The 19,319-nt window shown below is 38.5% G+C and overlaps 1 protein-coding gene across 2 annotated transcripts; it reads right to left on the bottom strand.

The window, feature by feature from the left end:
• Positions 1 to 9,848: 9,848 nt before the first annotated feature.
• Positions 9,849 to 18,957, bottom strand: kcnj12b (potassium inwardly rectifying channel subfamily J member 12b). Of its 2 annotated transcripts, none has more exons than XM_088323137.1 (2): positions 18,660 to 18,957; positions 9,849 to 13,662 (listed from the first exon to the last, which is right to left on the bottom strand). In XM_088323137.1, exon 2 carries the CDS (start codon positions 13,585 to 13,587, stop codon positions 12,295 to 12,297), a length of 1,293 nt encoding a protein of 430 aa, XP_088179263.1. In that variant the 5' UTR covers positions 13,588 to 13,662; positions 18,660 to 18,957; the 3' UTR covers positions 9,849 to 12,294. The 2 variants fall into 2 exon arrangements, with proteins under 2 accessions (XP_088179263.1, XP_088179341.1); XM_088323215.1 differs by lacking the exon at positions 18,660 to 18,957 and adding an exon at positions 18,582 to 18,594.
• Between the last annotated feature and the right edge of the window lie 362 nt (positions 18,958 to 19,319).

Here is a 19,319-nt window from a genome sequence, read left to right as displayed (position 1 = left end):
GGAGCTCCGTAGAATTCGATTTGATTTAATTTTTGTGTTCAAAGTACTGCATGGAATGATCGGTGTGCCTTTTGATCAATTTTTTGAGTTCTGTCGTGTTGATGGTTTATGTGGTCACAGATATAAGTTACAGGTGCCTAGACCTACCAGCAACTTGCATGGAAACTTTATTTCTTTCAGGATACCAAAAATTTGGATTTTTTTGCCTGACCGGGTTATTAGTGAAAATACGGTGCAAACCTTTAAGCAAAGGTTAGCAGAAACAGATCTGTCAAATTTCCTTAGGGGAGGGGGCGTAAGGTGACCATATTTGGCCATGCTCACTCTCAGCATTAGTTTTTTTTGTGTCATGTTTTGATTAATGTTTCCAACAATACCTTCAATAAACATTTCATATATAAAAGTCAGCTCATTCCTTAAGAACTAATAAACTCTACTTTTCTCATCATTTTGAGGGTTTGGGTTAGCGTTTGTACTGTAAATGTAGCAGGCCTTTTCTTACTTTTACATTTTCTACTATCCACCTTTCCTGCTTCCCAATGTGTTGCGAGTTTCCTGAACAGCGGTGCTAAAAGTCAGATAAAATCATAAAGGTAAGTAATTTGGATTTTTTCTATAAAGACTCTTTGAACTCAGTTGAGTATTGTTAACACATAATTAAAAGTGGGGTGTGTCCTTTTGACCCTAAAAAGTAAAAACTTTTTTGCTTTTAAGTATGTGTTAACAATACCCAATTGAGTTCAAAGAGCCCCCACAGTTTATCATCCATTGCGCCTATCTGCTTTAGTCTTACTTTTATCAGGCCTTTGCAGGGCGGAACAAACCCCAATATCTTAAAAAGAGAAGAGTGTATTCGAGCGCGTCTAAGAAATGCACGAAAGTCATCTGTTACTTTGCCGCCATCTCCTGGCTTAAAGTCTTGATTGCAGTCTTTAGTTTTCAAATCCCGCACCAAACGTTTAAAGGACAAAATATTCTACTTTCAACTTTTAAAGACACCTCAAACCTTTTAAGTTTAAGAAACACTTTTGACTTAAAAATGGCGCTCTTAAATGCTTCTACGTAGAAAAGAAAACGAAAAACTCTCCGTTTCGAAATATGATTCTCTATGTTTGGCAGCTCTGCCCTTAGGTCAGCGTCCTCTTTGCCTCCTTGAGTACTTTGCCCTTTACAGGGGAAGTTGGTCAACTGTGTTTACTGGCACTATTAAGACTCAGTGCCTCATCCTGTAATCCAAGCGGCCTGTTGTCGTAATCACATATTTGTACAAGTGTGGACTGGACTCAGCCGGGGAGTGTGAGTGATGTGCTCAGCTGCATGTCGGCCTGCGAGGAGGAAGGTTGTAAGGTTTTAGGTGACTGAATTTTCTGTGGAGTCGCCGGTCAACTCCAGTCTATGGAGCTGCTATGTCATGAGTGACATTGAAGAGGCGTGTTTGTTGTATCATGATTCAGTGAGAAAAACTCGCAGCAAAGGGTCCTGAAGAACGTCAAGACTTTTTCTTCGTCCACATGTTTAAATCAACATCTGGGTTGTGAGGCCAGCTGGGTAAAAACAAGCGCTGGAGTAAGCTGTTTGAGGTTTTTATTACAATACAGAAACAATTAAACTACCGTATCTTTTGCACTATAAGGTGCACTGGGTTATAAGGCACACCCCCAATAATAAGTATTTTGTCATATATTTTTCATATATGAGGCACACTGGACTATCAGGTGAATAGACTTAAAACTACAAGGTAAGTGCTACCGTATTTAATTCCTGCATAACCATTGCAAATTGTATACACTTACAATTGGTGGTGAGAGTGCCAAAACCAAATCACTAGACAACGAGTGATACAGATGACATACAAAAAGGCATTTTATTTTCATCCCTATCACATTATTTTTACTCACTGTGTCAGAAACAAATGTTGGAATGTAGAAAACAGAAAGTCGTTGTAGAAGATTTAAATGAACGGAAAAAAAAAAAAAAGACGAGGCAAACAATTCTGGTGTGTCTCGATGACAAATCGGACTTTGTGTTTATTTACTGCATTATCCGGACTATAAGTCACAGTTTTGTATATCTGTCAACCTCCACCGCTCCATGCCCTTACAAACTGCCGTACTTTCCCTTACAAAATATAAAATAATTTCACACCATATTTTTTTCAAACGTGTTTATTTATGTAGTTTAACATGTTATATTGTACATGTGTTTCGTTATATCATTCTGTACATATTCTTAATAATAAAATTAAAAAATCAGGAACAATTGTTATCAGTGTAACTAAAATATCCATTAATAGCACTTTGAATTTAAATTTGCAAATAAAGATATTTTTGGGAGTAAAGAATTAGGTGGCATTTCTATTTTGTGAACCAAACCACAATATCAACCATTGATGCTTGTATTTTAAATTTCAAACAGATTTTATTGATTTATTTAACAGGGACAGAAAATACAAACCTTTGTAGCCTTGTGACTCGCAAACATGTTTTTCACAAGCATTGTGAAGTGATCGGCAACTGTTGGAGGTACGTTGTGCTTTGCGATGAAATGGCAAAACATCACTTCTGCAGCTGTTGAGGAGTCTTCCGGTCTAGTGCCTAATTTCGACTCTTCTGCAAAATCCTCCACCCCTCGCGTGAACGCGCATTTTGCTGCGCTCCCGACAAATAGGGAACAACAAGCTGTTTGATGTGAATATAAAAGAAAAGTGCAATACTTGTCACTCGCATGGAAAAATATGTAGAGTAATTGTTTGACGTCCTATTTCCTCAAGCCAAAAATGATTTAATGCCCAGAACAGTCATTGATATTTTACTACCTTGTTATAAATTGTCTCTAATTAGGGTCTAGTATCCAAAATAGATCAAACTTTCTAACACTTCCTATCTTTCCATCAGTGTCTTTTATTGCTAAAGTTATGAGAGCTTTTGAGAGGTCTGTTGTCACTCACTGCAAAGTGATAGTTGTGTTCCAGCAACGAAAACCAAAGAATTGTGTTTACATCATCTGCTGGGTGATAACAATGTTATGTAACACTTTGCTTCGCTTGGACCAAATCCTCTCAAAATGCCAGTTAGTTTGGTCATCATCTTGCAAAGGAAGCAAAAATGACATAATAATATGGGAAATAAATCAATGGTATATAAGGATGGCTTAAGAACTGAACAAAACCGTTTAGTATTGTAATACCAATGTTGAGTAATGTTCCATTTTCCAGCTTTCACCTCCTGACACCTGCAGGAAACCAGAGAGGAGAAAAAGTATTGTGATAATTAAGGCAAGCACAGCCCACTCCACGTTGCTATTCTGATTGTTCCACATGTTCTTTTCTTCCAACTCAGCGTTGTGAGTGGGCTGCATCCCCTTATTTTCTCCACATTATGCCGACATCACACTGCAAGGTTCAAACAGGAGGATTTTCTTTGGTTAACATTGTAAAGTTTATCGTCGTTGAAGATATTAGTATATAAGAAATATATACCTGTAGTAAAATATTTATTCTTAAATTGATATTGTACAACAAAACAACAACAAAAACTGTTAAACTAATGAAAACTCGTGTGAATTTTTCATATTGCACATGAAAATAACTCGCATCTCCTAATATAACTAATTATAATAACTCTTACTTGCAAACTAAGAAATAAAACTGAATAATATGGAAGAATGTGCATATTATTTTTAATTTCATCCAAGAGTTAGAGCAGGGGTTTCAAACTCATTTTAACTCGGGGGCCACACGATAGAACAAACATTCTCTCGGTGGCCGGACTAGTAGATTAGTGAGAAAGAAAAAGAGAGAGAAAGAAATAAGAGAAAGAGAGGGAGAGAAAAAATAGAGAGGGTGGGAGAAAGAATGAGAAAAATGGAAAAAGATGGAGAGAGAGAAAAGAGAGAGAGAAACACAAGACATAAAAAGATAAATAGTGAAAGAGGGGGAAAGAGAGAGAAAGAAAGAAATGCAAAGAGAGAGAAAGCGAGGGAAGAAAAGAGATGGAGAGAAAGAGATAAGGGGAAAAGAGAGATGGGGAAAAAGAGAGACAGGGATAGAAAGAGAGAAAAGAGAGAGAAAAGGAAGAAGGGAAGAGAGAGCAAAAAAAATACACTGAGAAAGAAAGAGACAAAGAGAAATAAAGAGAGAAAGAGAGACAGAGAGAGTAAAAGAGAGAGACAGAGAGAGAGAGAGAGAGAGAGAGAAAGAGGAAGAGGAAGAGAGAGAGAGAGAGAGAGAGAGAGAGAGAGAGAGAGAGAGAGAGAGAGAGAGAGAGAGAGAGAGAGAGAGAGAGAAAGAAATACAAGTACAGCATCTTTGTGAGAGGCACCTGACTTTGGCAATAATCAAGTGGACATATTTTAACCTGCAGGTCATTTTTCTCTTGCGCTTCTCTGAGCGTTGTCTCGCGGGCCGGATTCAATCCCTTAGCGGGCCTGATCCGGCCCGCGGGCCACCTGTTTGACACCCCTGAGTCAGAGTCTTGGTTTGTACTATGTGTTTTTGCAGTGTATGACCAGAGTTGAAATGATTTGTTTGTGGCTGACTTCCAACCAGTCCTGTGAAAGCCGTGACCCTCATTTAGCACAGTGGCGCGTTGCTTTATTAGGATTTGCTATATTTAATAATTGTGTTTGTTGATCAGACAGTGACAGACAAGCGTACACATGAACCCAAAACTCTCACTAAACCGTTCTTAAACAAAAACAAAGATAACATAATAAAAGTATTTGGTACTCAGGTCTCCAACTCATGTTTGTTATTTTTATTTTATTGCTTAATTTGTGAAGGGGAGTAGGATTTTTTTTTAGATCACAATTATTTACTTTTTTGTGGACACGTCAGCTAGAAAACTATGCAAATAAATTAGACAAGAAGGTGAAAAATAAATACATCAAATCAAAACTACAATGGCCATGCACTATTATCTTCCCATCATGCATCATTCTGAAAAAAAAAAAAATATATATATGGTGTACGATTATTTTGTATGGGAAAATACGACAATTTGTACGGGCATGGAGCCGTGGAGGTTGACAGGTATGGAAAACGTTTTTGGGTGGCATTTCCTTTTTTGGCAGGGTCATTGGCACACGAGAATGGAAAACCTAAAGAGTAAGAATGAGTCCAGATGGAGACTAGAATCCTCATATGGTGATGATATTTAATGTGTTTCTGGCCTAGGAGAGTGGAATGGCTTTAAGGGAAAATATGATTCAACAAAAAGTTCTGAGTCCGCTCTTTTGGTATTGTTCACATCTAGGGTAACCTATCTGACTGCCTGTGAAAGGTGGTAGTCGTATTTCATCTCCTTCCCCCTTTTTGTGGGGACAGACTCAGAAGCCAACAAACAAACAGACACAGATATATATACATACTTATATCCCAAACATTATAACTAACCTTGCTTTGCTAGCAAGTGATAAGAATAGAATAAAATAGAATAGAAAAGGATAGAATAGAATAGAATAGACGAGACTAGACTAGACCAGACCGGGCATTCCCCATAAAAACTACCAACGCTTCCCTTGAAATACATGTAACCTCTTCGACTTCAACAAATATGGCGACTGGCTAGCATGTGCGCTGGTGTTCCTCACATGACGTCACTACCCAGTAAGTGAAAATGAATTATCTCGGAACATGATTACAATATACCATTGAATATATATATAAATTTAATGCAAAAACCATGTACTCCTCCCATTTTGCATGTTTAAGAATTTGGGAATACCTTTAAGTAGCAGAAATCTTTATTTGTTAACATTTGTTAAAAGATACCAGTTTTAAAAGGGATGCAAGCCGCTCATTACGTAACAGTAGTCAAATCAGTTACGTGCTCTTGTTTTTCCAGGTGGCTATTAAGGTCACAATTTTGCGTAGTGGCGCAGTTCTTCTATGTGTAGTGTGACCATAGCGAAGATGTTTCCGAAAGGTTGCATAAGAGTGAAAGAAAAAACCTTTGACCTCAATCAGGCACTGTGATCCAAAATGTCTGCCCTATGAGTGGAAAAAGATACAGTGGCTTCACTTGCCAAATTTTTATTTTAGTCTAAGACTTGACATGGCTTAAATTTTGCTGGAAAGTACGCATGTTTCAGTATCATTCCTCCCAACTTATGGTTTATAATATGTGTCATATGACCAAAACAAAAACTTAATGACTAATGCGATGTTCAATGTCTTCCCGTTTTGGAAAAAAATGGCTTAAGTATTCAAAAGAAAACCTTTTCTATTTTTAGCACGAATTAGCTGACCTCAGATGCAAATGTGCTGAAACAGTATTCGGGGACAAGGACCTAAAAAATTCTCACACTGAAGAAAGAGGGAGAATGTTGAAGGGTGGGTGGGTGTTTTGAATAACTCTTTAAAGGTACATTGTGTAATATTTGACCACTAGATGACACTGTACAGTCAAAGACAAACTAAAACCTGGAAGCGACTACTAGGTATGGATTCGGCTATGTAAAAGAAATACACATTTCTCGACCTATGAGTATTTATAAAAATTAACATTGGTATTATAGTTAATGTACTTTTGTCTATTTTTTATATTTTTACTCGATGAAGGTTTTCTGTACCACTTGAAAGCACTAGAAATTACACACTGTCCTTTTAAAGGTAATCCGAAATTCCTAAACATGCCAAACGAGAAGAAGGGTACATGTTTTATGCCTAAAATTAGCTTACATTTTATCTGTTTTTTCCAATTATTTTACGAGATACAATACTTTGATATCCTGAGCTGTAATGTCATCGGCGGAACACCAGCACCCTAACAAGCCAGTCTCCATATTGTTTCATGTGTTAATTAGCCAAAGAGGTGGCAAGTGGTTCAAGTCAAGTTTTGGTAGTTTTTGTGGAGAATGCCTAAACCAAGGGTCTCCAACGTGGTGCTCGCTGAGGACAGCTGGAGGTGCGAAGATCTGTTCTGAAAATAGCTCATCAGTGCTGAATCATTGTGATTTTCAAGTAAAATGTGTTTTTTGGAGGTTGACTGAGTCGATTTAGCCCTACTTCCAACATTTAACCTGGTAGTAACATAGTAAAAACATAGTAATAACATAATATGTTGATATTTTAGAAATTAATATAAAACTGGGTGCTGTTTGGGCTTATCAGAAACAAAAAGTTGCTCTCAGCTTTATAAAGGTTGGAGACCCCTAGCTTTGGTGTTGTTTTGCAGTTGGATGCAGTAATACTACAACAAAGGAAGAGCAGCTAAAAACGGGCAAAAAAAAACCACACACAAAGCTCTCCAAAGGGGGACTAACCAGGCCAATCAAACCAATCACGGGTATGGCTATGGCGATAAACTCAAAGCTGGCCCGAGAATAAACCAGAAACATGGCGAAACCAGAGCGAATGCCAGGCTAGCTGATCAAATAACAAGAAATGAGCAGCCAGGCTAACCGGGAACCGGAAAGCGGCAACGGCTATGGCGATAAATGCAAAGCCGGCCGTGAAAAATAGAGGAACACAGCAAAACCAAAGCTAATGCCAGGCTAGCTAGCCAAATAACACACCAAGGGCAGCCAACAAGCTCCAACTGAGGGCAAACAAAAACAAGATTGTAAAGGGGAGCCAGACAGACAAAATGATACCAACCGTCATAAACGCGTTGAAAAACACAAGCACAAAGTCCATAATCGCCTACCTCCAAGCAGAAATGATCGTGGCAATCGCTGTTCACTTCAATCGTCGTTTGTGCTTGAGCTGGCCTCACATGTTGTGTTAATGGGATTCCCTGTTTTAAAAGTGTTGTGTTACTTCAATGACGTCACAGCTCTAAAGGAATCAAGCCAGATAAAAAGATTCAGGTCCCCCTGGCGTGTTGGGAGGAGGAAAACTACATGCTATGTGTCTAATTGAAGAAAAAATCTGATTGGGAATAACTCTAAATACCCTCAACTCTCTTGTTAAAATGGCGTTTACAATTAATGTGTGAAAAAATAAATACAATAAATATATATATATATATATATATATATATATATGTAATGAGAGTTTTCTACACAGAATTTCAGCAGATACAACCATTGCTTGTAGATACATGGTAGTTGTATTGACCTTGTTGAGCAAAAATCTATACTTCTGAGATAATTGCTAGCAGTGCTGTAAAATGTATGCTCTTTGCAACCACCCCATTAAATAAGAAGGTCACTTCTCACGCAGCTTTTTTTCTAATGGTTCATGCTCTTTTCTTCAATTTCTTTTATGCTGGCATCTGTGTACCCCTTTCGATCTTCTTTTCTGTAGTGCAATAAAGGTGCAGAGATAAAAACCTGTCATTCAAATGAGTTTTCTGTGCCCTGAATGGATTTAGCATCATAACATGCATGCAGTGTACATACTGTAGTTGAGCTGCAGATATGTACAGTTGTAACAAATCAAACAGAAAATGGAATATCGAATAGCACATTGCTGCTTTGGTGTGTTTGTACTTAAGCCGCAATTCTTAACATAGAACTGTGTTTTTTGACCTTTTTGACAACAACATTCAGCAAATTTAATCCTAAATTATTAACAACCTTTCGAAAATCTTTTCCCCTCTTTTGCATGTGATTAGCTGGTCATGCAATATCTTTTATTCAGTATAAAACTGTATTTTTATTTCTTACATCATACCACCTTTTTAGTCACCTTTGCCATTTTTTATTATTTTGTTTCATTTTTCTGCACTTTAGATGAGCCTTTTTCAACCTTTTTTTGAAGAAAGACAGACTTTCTTTCATTTTATTAAAATCTGTTAAAAATTTAAAAAATGATTGCCGATATCAGTTCCATGTTGTATTTTTTAACTTAAATTGTCATGTTGCCAAAATGACAGGATAAAGTGCTTATTATCATTTGTGGTTACCGCGGCTGAAGAGGTAATATACAGTAAGTTATTTAAGGTATTTTGGGATTTTATTATATTTTTACACTTTATATTTTTACTATATTTTTATGATTTTCTCGAATTAAAACCAAATTTTTAAAATGTGCAAATATGATTTTCTAGTGAAATGAAAAATGTTCTTTCTACGCGCTAACCTTTTTTTATGTTTTTTTTTTGTGAAACATGAAAATAATTATTGAAATTACGTCCAAGATTTTTACTTTATTCCATTTGTTTTATTTTTGTTGTTGGACAATCTTAAACAGTTTCATAAAAAAAGAAAAAAAACCTAAATAACAAATAAATGTTCCTGTAATGTCTTATGAGCGGATAATTAATATACAAAAACAAAAAAAGGTAATGTGCTGGTATGGGGGCGGCACGGCGGTGCAGTGGTTAGCGCCTGTGTGGCACAGTTCTGAGGTCATGAGATCGAACCTCCTGTGTGGAGTTTGCAGGTTCTCCCCGTGCTTGCGTGGGTTTCCTCTGGGCACTCCGGCTTCCTCCCACATTCCAAAAACATGCATGTCAGGTTAATCGGCTGGTCCAAATTGTCCCTAGGTGTGAATGAGCGAGTGAATTGTCTGTCCCTGTGTGCCCTGCGACTGGCTGGCAACCAGTTCAGAGGGTCCCCTGCCCACTGCCTGAGGATCGCTGGGATGGGCTCCAGCACCCCCACGACCCTACTGAGGATAAGCGGTGAAGATAATGGATGGATGGGTGCTGGTATGGATAAATGTTACAGTTTTCAGGCTGATCACTAGAAGAAAGCAATGGCTTCAAAAAACACTGATGTAATAATAAAGTTGGGCAATCTCCTGCAGTACCCTAGACGAGGTCTCACTGTTTACAAAACACTAACATAAAAGAATATCACAGAAATGGAGGATACACATTTATTTGCTTGTTGTACAATAATGACGACAATGCATTGACAATAATATTCAGGTAATGAATTCATTCCTCTATTAATTTGTATAAATGGCAGAGAAAACTTGCCATATTTTGCTATATTTTAATGCGTGGAGGGAATACAGTACTCTTCATTGCCAAACAACGGCCATTGTTATATCCTCCATGTATTGATTGATGTTGTCCTATACTTATTAATTAGGATACACCTGAACAATCCTTCTATTTGTAATTTAAAAAAAAACAAAAAAAATGATTGACACTGTTCCGGATAGATTCTTTTTTAAACATGATCGGTATTAGGAGGGCGGAACGGCAGCTTAGTGGTTAGCGCCTCCGCAACACAGTTCTGAGGTCATGTGTTCTAACCCAGCTACCAGCCTTCCTTTGCAGAGCTTGCGTGATCTCCAGTTTCCTCCCACATTCCCAAAAACATGCATGTCAGGTTAATTGGCAGGTCCAAATTGTCCTTAGATGTAATGAGCAAGTGAGTGTCTCTGTGTGCCCTGCGACTGGCTGGCAACCAGTTCAGGGTGTCCCCTGCCCACTGCTGAGATGCAGCCCCCCTGCAATCCCACTGAAAAAAAACCCCAGTGCAGATCATTGCTTCCTGAGTCTTCAGGTGAAAGTCCTCTAACTTAATCCCCATTGTAAACCAATAACACATAACAAATATTATATAAACAAAAACAAAATATAATAGCATGTGACTGGATCTGTGTAGAAAATATTTATCAGCAAAATCAATACAAAAACACCGAACATATATCTAATTATGCAAGAGGATGAATAAACAATTCTATATCAGTTTTGGTGAAGACAAACCTTTGATAGGTGATACGATTCCAATGACAACAACTCACAGTACTGATTTTAGGGTGCCTGGGCAGACTAAATTGGCATGGTAAAATTCAACTGAAATCTATTTGGACAAAAAGAAATTAACTAATACAAATCTGACCAGGGGTTGCAAATCAGTAAAGTAAAAAAAGCCAAACTCTGGTGGGTTTTTTTTTCTAACCTAATGTCTTTTACCAGATCCTAACGTTTACGCTGCCTTGCTGTATCACACTGGTTATATTTTAGTTATACAGCTACAATGAATTACACCATTGTGGCAAAATGTTAGCCTACTTCCACAATCTTTCAAGCTAACTTTGAAATTGTTTCCAGTTTACTATTTGACAGCAGATGAATTACTCAGTTTCAAAATGTGAGAGCGCTGCAGAATTTTCATACAAATTTTAGCTCATGCATATGGTAATGGTGTTTTGGGATTTACGAGTTAGCTTATCCTTTTTGGTGGGCGGACCCAAGCCTTTGATTCTTACTGTAATACTAGTCACTGAACAACAGTATACTTTGGCACCATCTTGGCATTACCTAGAATAGTTAAGTGAGTTGAGGAGTTTTATCTGGCCAAGAGTAGTGCTTTGCCACGTCTTGGTGGAAAGGAACCACGATGAACTGAGTTAAGGAGTGTCATTTTCACAAATGTGGTACTATGCCGCCATCTCACGATAGAAAACGTGGCAACCCCTGTAACGTTAATGCTGAAATGTATTTTTGCTCTCCTCAACAGGCCTTGTTTTTTTTTTTTACTAAACTCACTTAAAATCTGGTTATAGTTTCCTTTGCTCTATATGTATTCACAAATTTCTATGAGTTACCAACTAAACCATTCCTTATAAACTTTGCACTCATACAGATTTTAACCCAAATAAATGTTCTCTATTCCAGTCGATGAGTCTAAACGGGACGGGCTCAAGCACCCCCGCGACCGTACTGAGGATGAGCGGTGCAGATAATGGATGGATGGATATATGGATGGAGTCTAAACACAGCATTGTTGTTATTATTGCATTTTTGGAATACAAATGAAACGGCAAAATCCACCTTTTTTCATCAATTTAAAGGGATGACCATTTTAGCAGTTGCTCTTGGGTATGGATGAAGTTACTGTTGCTCTAGCTTCAGCTCTTGACCAATCAGGGCTGTGCTTCAGAAAGTAGGAGTTCATAGTAGAGGTTAATGGTGAGACCAGAGATTATGGTTTGGTGCGCACCCCTGCCCCAAACAATAGATTTAGTTATAGTATTAGCAAGCTTATAAAAAGTCAATCCATCCAGTATTTTGTTCTCCTTTTCGGAATGAAGGATTACCTATATATTGATGTTTTTTTTGTTTTTGTTTTTTCAAAATGAGCAGCGCATGGACTTAATTTAAAAGTTAAGGTAAAACAATAAACATTTTCTAGTCTATGCTACAGTTTATGTATTGCTTTCTTGCTCTGCCAATCAAGAGATGATTAAGATGTAGGTAGATCTATTTGTATATCTGACTGTGCCTCACCGGGCACAAACAACACCGCACGTCACTGGTCTCATAAAACATACAATTGCTATGAAATCCTTTGCAACGATGTATCCTTTCATTCTAGAATTGGTCTATGTTATGTCTTTGGGAGAGTTTTACTTCAACCAGAACCAAACAGCAGAGAGGAGTTTAAAGTTCAAATCTCAGATTCTATCCGGGTAGATTTCTGATCCTGCTCCAAGGTGCTGCGCTCATCCAGTAGCGCTGTAGTGCATTGTCTCTCCTCGTCTTTGTTAAAGTCTGCTTCTTCCTCATCCTCCTCCTCATCCCTGCTAATAAAAGCCAGCTCATTCTCATAGCAGAAGGAATTGGCGCCGGAATTCGAGTACTTCCTATTGTCCATGTCCCTGGCACTGCAACTCGGAGTGGACGGAACCTCAATGGTCTTGTGAAAGTAGGCGTAATCTATCCTGTACTGGCTCTTCTCCTCGAAGATGAGTGGCTCGAAGCGGTGGCCCCAAAGGATCTCAGACGAAAGATAAGAACTACGTGCTTGAGTGGTCATGGCAGTGGCCTCCACTAAACCTTCCAGTATGATCACAATCTCAAAGTCCGAAATCTCCAGGTCTTGTTTGCTAATGCCAAATAGGGGACTCTCTTCGTCGATCTCATGGATGACGGTAATGGGCGCAACCAAGAAGAGGCGGTCAGTTCCCCTGTCGTAGCCCACGTTTATGTCAATCTGATCTAAGGGGATGTACTCGCCTTCTTCTGTGTAGCGAGGCTTCAACATCTGGGCTCTGACATGGGCCTCCACGATGTGGCTTTTTCTTAGATTGGCCACCCTGAACATTAAGCACAGCTTTCCGTCCCGCATTGCGATAACGGCTTTTCGGCTGAACAGGAGAGTCTCTGCCCGCTTTTTGGGCCGAGCCATCTTCGCCATGATGGCGCCTATCATAAAGGCGTCTATCACGCAGCCCACAATGGACTGGAAGACCACCATGAAGACGGCGGCGGGGCATTTCTCTGTAACGCAGCGCGCCCCATAACCGATGGTTGTCTGGGTCTCGATGGAGAAGAGGAACGCTGCCAAGAAGGTGTCGACCTGTGTAATGCATGGCATGAAGCCGTCGGCGGCGCTGGCGTTGGGCTCCATGTCACCGTGTAGTAGTGCGACCAACCAGAAGGCCATGCCGAACAAAAGCCAGGACACCACAAACACTAGGCTGAACATAAGGAACATGTAGCGCCAGCGTATGTCCACACAAGTGGTGAACATATCAGAAATGTAGCGACTGGATTTGTCGTCCATGTTGGAGAAGTGAATGTTGCACTGGCCCGACTTGCTGACGAAGCGGCTGTGTCTCTGACGTCTGGTGTGAATTTTGCCATTTCCGAAGCTTCCTACTGCAGGCATGCTAGTCAGTCTTAGGCCTTCCTCTTCGCACGGTAAGATACTGTGCCGGTGGGATCTTGCCAAGTTCATACCTCGGCGAAGATGGCCAAGTTGCTTCACGCAATCGGCTGACACATACACTACTGATGATTGATTGATGATGCTCTGAAAAGAAAACAGATTTAATTTGATGCATTTTGAAAAAAGAACTGCAAACCTGGATAATGCCTATAACAAAATCTGGTATTGTGTGTTTTTCCACATCCTCCACAACCAAAAGGCTTAGTTTGTTGGCTTTGTTTAGCAATCTTAACTACTGGAGATGACTTTTTTCTATTCTTGATTCTTGACAGCCTCCAAAGTAGCAGTGTTGAACCAAGGGCGTAGTTTCGGCTTGGACGGAGGAGACGTGTCCCCATCAATATTGACCAACCCTTGCTTTCTCCCCATCAATATAATGGGGTCACTTGAAAAAGTGCTTTTCGTTTACACTAATTACAAGACAAAACATAGTCCCTTGTGCCCAACTGATTTTGATCAATAGAGGGCCAAATTTTAGTATTGGTGTCGATTAGCGGCTGGCTGAGCGAGGTTGGGGATTGTTGTTGGTGTCTGATATAATACGACTCAAGAAGAAGGCCAACAAAATGATTAATCCAGTCAATAGTAAATTATTGTTTATTGTGCATCGTTTACACAATGATCACTATTGGCCAATCAGGTTGTTGTTCTTTGACCCTGACACCTTTTTAGGGTTGTCTGCTTGTGTAACCAAGGCTATTTCAATAAAAAGAAAGGGCTTATGGATTTTTGGAACTGGTTAGAACATTTGCACCTTAAGGGTTTTTGTACAGTAATCTCCTGATGTCCATGTAAGCTCAAAATGTCTTCTCTCCTTTTTTTGGTTTACGTTTATCAGTATTACTTAGAATGATTATGAATTGTTATTTTAAGTATCCTCCCCCACCTGTTTTGAATAATTTACCCTTCTATTAACCATTTTAGGCAGAGGAAGATGACCGGGAATGTTTAGGTCTCACTTTTCATTGCTACTAACAACTTGCACTGAAATAAAGAGAGAAGAGTTGGAATGTCTACATGTTTTTTTTTTCTTACATGTCTCTAGATAATATTTCCACATCTTTGGCTTTTTTACCATGGGCTTTTACTGTTTTGTTGTTGAAATTATGTTTTATTTGACTCATAATTTAATAATTTTGAGCTTTTCTCTTTTTTTGTATGTGTTTGGAATGTCCGAAAGATAAGTTATGTAGTCAGCTAGCGTCCCAACATTTGAAAAGTGAATTAATAATGGATTTATCTCGCACTCTGTCACATACCTTCAGTTTGGATCGAGTAATTTAGCCAGCTACAAGACAATTACAATTTGAATTTGATGTCCGCGGGGAACAACATACAAATTGCATCCTTTGTTTATCTGTTGTGTATTGACACTACAAAGGCAGATCTCTATTCCTTGCGGCCCAACCTCAGTGATGACTGTGTGTGTGTGTGTGAACTAGGAAAACATTATACTGCAGGATGATTTTAGTGATTAAAAATTATCCCCATGGCCCAGAGAAAAAAGGCTCATGAGCCTTGAGGATGATATATACCTGTATGTTCTAAAATAACATGGTAGGATGGGAAAATATCAAATGTGTTAAAAATAAAAAGTTTTCTCGTGGGGACAAAAATATTCACATCTTAAAGATAAACTTTCTCTTCCCCAAAAAATTATTATTGCTGTCCTAACAAGAAATGTTCTCATCCAAATGAGAAACATTTGTTGTTAGTTATTAACTTAAGTATCGTTTAGCACTGCTTTAGGGAACGCTAGCTGTAACCAAGCAGCTTTTAATATAATTTACATGTTATGGGGATTTTTATAGAAAGGAAAATTGTCTTTTTGCGTCTGTTGAAAATGAAAGATTACAGACAGAAGCATAAGAAAATAATGCTTTATTTATCTGATCATATTGCCATATCTATACCTGTCAGCTTATACGTTTCCCCCATACTTTATAATTTTTTTGATCATTCAAAATGTGTTGGGCGTATAACAATTTTCGTATGAGAAAAGAAACTGGGTTTAATATTCGACGGATCCTATCTCGGTCATTTCAGCTCTAATTGAGATAGTTGACAACATCATCGAAGAAACTGTAGCTCATATTGTCACGGCATTCTACATAGTCCCTCTTGCTGTGAGTACATAGGTGCCTCGTTGTGTTTATAAGGTTTATTAACGCATATCAATGAGAATTGCAATCGTTAATGAGGAGTGTAATTGGCTTCAGTTGACAGGCATGAATATATTTTGTTTTCACTATGTTGGATTGGGTTCATTTGCAACATTCAATCAGTCTGGCTCTCGGCTTGCAGTTAATTTTTCTATTTGGCCCTGTGTCCATTCGACTTTACTGCTTAACCTCACCCCCCTCTTTATATTACCCACGCATAAAACACTTTGATAAATTAAACAAAACAATGGTTTCCCCCATAACAACATTAGTGTTTACGGCAATTGATAACAGCTACAGAAGACGGATGCCTACCGGAGTACCAGTCGAGATGGCAAACTGCGATACAACCGGAAAATAAAGTTAACCTTCGCTGCGGTGAGAGAAAATATAGCTTTCTGTGGAGCTCGGTTCAAAAATAGCCAGCTAATCCAATGCACTGCCACTTTATGTGACATATCATCTGTTTCAATCCACTAGCATAACAATTAAAGCAGCAGCCGCAGATGACACAAAATTTGATGCAAGTGCAGTAAAGAGGAAGATATTTCAAACTCAGTGTGCATTTAAAAAAATACATTATTTTAATACATTATTTAGATCGATATTAATTCTGTTCATTATGTTTTTTAAATGTATTTTTTCTGTTGATTGGCTGGAGGAATTCAGACAGTTCGGCCCTTGTGCTTTCTGATAAAGGACATGGCTTATGTTATTACTTGTCTGCTGTTTGGTCATAATTGGACAGTCGCAAGATTAAAAGTCAGGGAAGCATGAAATTAAAGATTTGGGACACAAATCCAAAAGTCATTTCAGTTCATGTAGACTAAACCGGTGTTATAAGATGGAGTCACAGACTACCTGTCTTGAACTCACATTGAAATTTGAACGTTTTGCGTCACCAAAAGTTGACTCAGTTAGGCCGCGGGGCTTGTAAGGACATAACTTGAACTGGGTCATTGCAAAACGAGACAAGGACTGTCGCCTGCCAGCACATTTCTTTGGCTATCATTTCGTGGCGTCCAAGCACATTATGAAAGTCTGAAATGCACCACATGATGTGTGGTTGCACAGTTTATCCATAAGAAGATTGACTCCGTCATTCATTTTACCCTGAATCTAACCACTTAGCGTTAGAATCGTCTTTGTTGTGGTTGTCCGCAACGTAGTCAACACTGTTTGGAATGAGATTAGATATGGCAATCCAGGATAAACACGTAATAAAGAAAAATAAGGTAAAAACATTGTCACAATGAATAGGCAAAAATATTTACAAGTTACTGCTTGGAGACTGGCCTGTGTTGTGGGTGCATCGTAACAATAAGGTGATAATAGAAACAACCAAATTACATAAATAAGATATATGAATACCCATTTTTCTATAGAAAAATGTTTATTGTTTACTGTCTTGTGTGCTTGTTTGGGGTGGGGATGGTGTTGGGAAAGTTTTATTCAAGTAAAAGTACTGTTACTTCTGAATAATATTACTTAAGTATAAGTATAAGTAGTCATTAGAATAATTACTTAAGTAAAGGTAAAAAAGTATTTAGTAATACTCAAGTACTGAATAACTGGAGTAAGGTCTAATTGATCTGATTTTTAACCGTTCACTCCAATTATCAAATCATCTAAGTCCATCCAATCAACAATAAAATACATTTAATTTAGGTAAATTTAAGTACTGAAATAAACAATAAAATAATAAAAGTATAGATCAAATAAATAAATTAAGCATGAGTAGCACATTTAAAGCCCCAGTACTTTTTTCAACAAGCTCTGCAGGCAGAACAACAACTTAGCCCAAGAGTCGGCAACCCAAAATGTTGAAAAAAAGCCATATTGGATAAAAAAATAAAAATAAAATAAAAGCCTTGTATTAGCATTTTAATGGAAACAACACACGCTTTACGTACAGCGGAGAAAATAAGTGTTTGAACACCCTGCTATTTTGCTATTTCTCCCACTTAGAAATAATAGAGGGGTCTGAAATTTTCATCGTAGGTGGATGTGAGAGAGATAAACTAAAAACAAAAATAAAAAAATCCCAATGCGTGATTTTTTTTTATGTTGTATTTGTGTGATCTAGCTTCAAATAAGTAGTTGAACACCTGAGAAAATAAATGTTGATATTTGATACAGTAGCCTTTGTTTGCTATTACAGAGTTCAAAAGTTTCCTGTAGTTTTTCACCAGGTTTGCGCACACTGCAGGAGGGATCTTGGCCCGCTCCTCCACACGGATCTTCTCTAGATCAGTCAGGTTTCTGGGCTGTCGCTGAGAAACACGGAGTTTGAGCTCCCTCCAAAGATTTTCAATTGGGTTCAGGTCTGGAGACTGGCTGGGCCATAATAGAACCTTGATATACTTCTTATTGCGCCACTCCAATTGGTTTTCCTGGTTGTGTGCATCAGGCCTTTGTCGTGTTGGAAGACCCAGCCATGACCCATCTTCAATGCTCTGACTGAGGGAAGGAGGTTGTTTCCCAAAATCTCACACTACACGGCCCCAGTCATCCTCTTTTTAATGCAGTGCACTTGTCTTACTTAAAGAACAGGTTAAATGTAGCATAACATGAAGGAGTAAGAGCACTGTTTCTCCTTTACAAATCTACTCAAGTAAAAGTATCGTGATTTAAAAATACTCCTAGAAGTACCAAATGTCCCAAAACTTACTCAAGTAAATGTTAGGGACTAAATGTAATTCCTTATTACCCACCTCTAAAATTTAGTATTCGTGACATTACATTTGATTCCTCACACTGCTCTAGTTGCTAGGCGTCAGGATGACGATGATGGTTGTGAGTGATGGAGGCGGCGATATTATCTAATATTTGCAATAATACCTGCTGCTGCCAGTGCAAAAATGATCTCAATCCTCTTCAGTCATGAATACACAAATAGAAAATATCGTGGCTGCTCACCTCGCCGCCTGTCACTTGCAGAACTTTAGTTTCTTTAAAGGCTCCCTCGAGACTTCTTCCTTTAAGGGTAGAACCACTCTATCCTCACGAGGCAAAAAAAAGCATCGCCATGTGAAGGATTCATTCTCACAAGTTTGAATGCACCTGCTGTTTTGCCTCCGGACACCGAGGAGAGCATCACAACCTCCAGTCAAGAGCAAAAGAAAATAAGCAAAAATACCTCAGATCAAAGGCTTGAATATTCCATCTGGAATTCCTACAATCTGTTGTCCTAAATGAAATACATTTAAGCTTGCGTGGCCTCAGAAATACAAAGTCAGGGAAAAGAAAACAAAGAAAAACAAAGAAATATTTTGCCTAAATGATTCTACCAATTTCAATAATCGCCGACACTTTGTCGGACTGAGGATCGGACTCTGTATTTGACATCCACACAAGTAGTGTGCGCTGCTCAGCTCTCCCTCTCCCTCCCTTCCCGAGCTTCATGGTGCATACTTGGCATTTGGAGACAGAGCAGTCTTACCTTACAGTGCGACACCTGTCAAAAATACTTAATCTTTCTCAATTATACAAGATGATTGTAAGCTTTAGAATTCAGTAAATGATCCGGTTGTTGTTGTATTATTGTTTGTTTCAACACGTTTTAATGAAGATTGTGTT

Source organism: Urocampus carinirostris, chromosome 1, assembly GCF_059441175.1.
Source record: "Urocampus carinirostris isolate Australia breed hairy pipefish chromosome 1, RoL_Ucar_1.0, whole genome shotgun sequence".
In the NCBI taxonomy this organism is placed as follows: Eukaryota; Metazoa; Chordata; class Actinopteri; order Syngnathiformes; family Syngnathidae; genus Urocampus; species Urocampus carinirostris.
The sequence above is the reverse complement of the archived record's forward strand: the minus strand, read 5'-3'. Positions and strand labels throughout refer to the sequence as shown.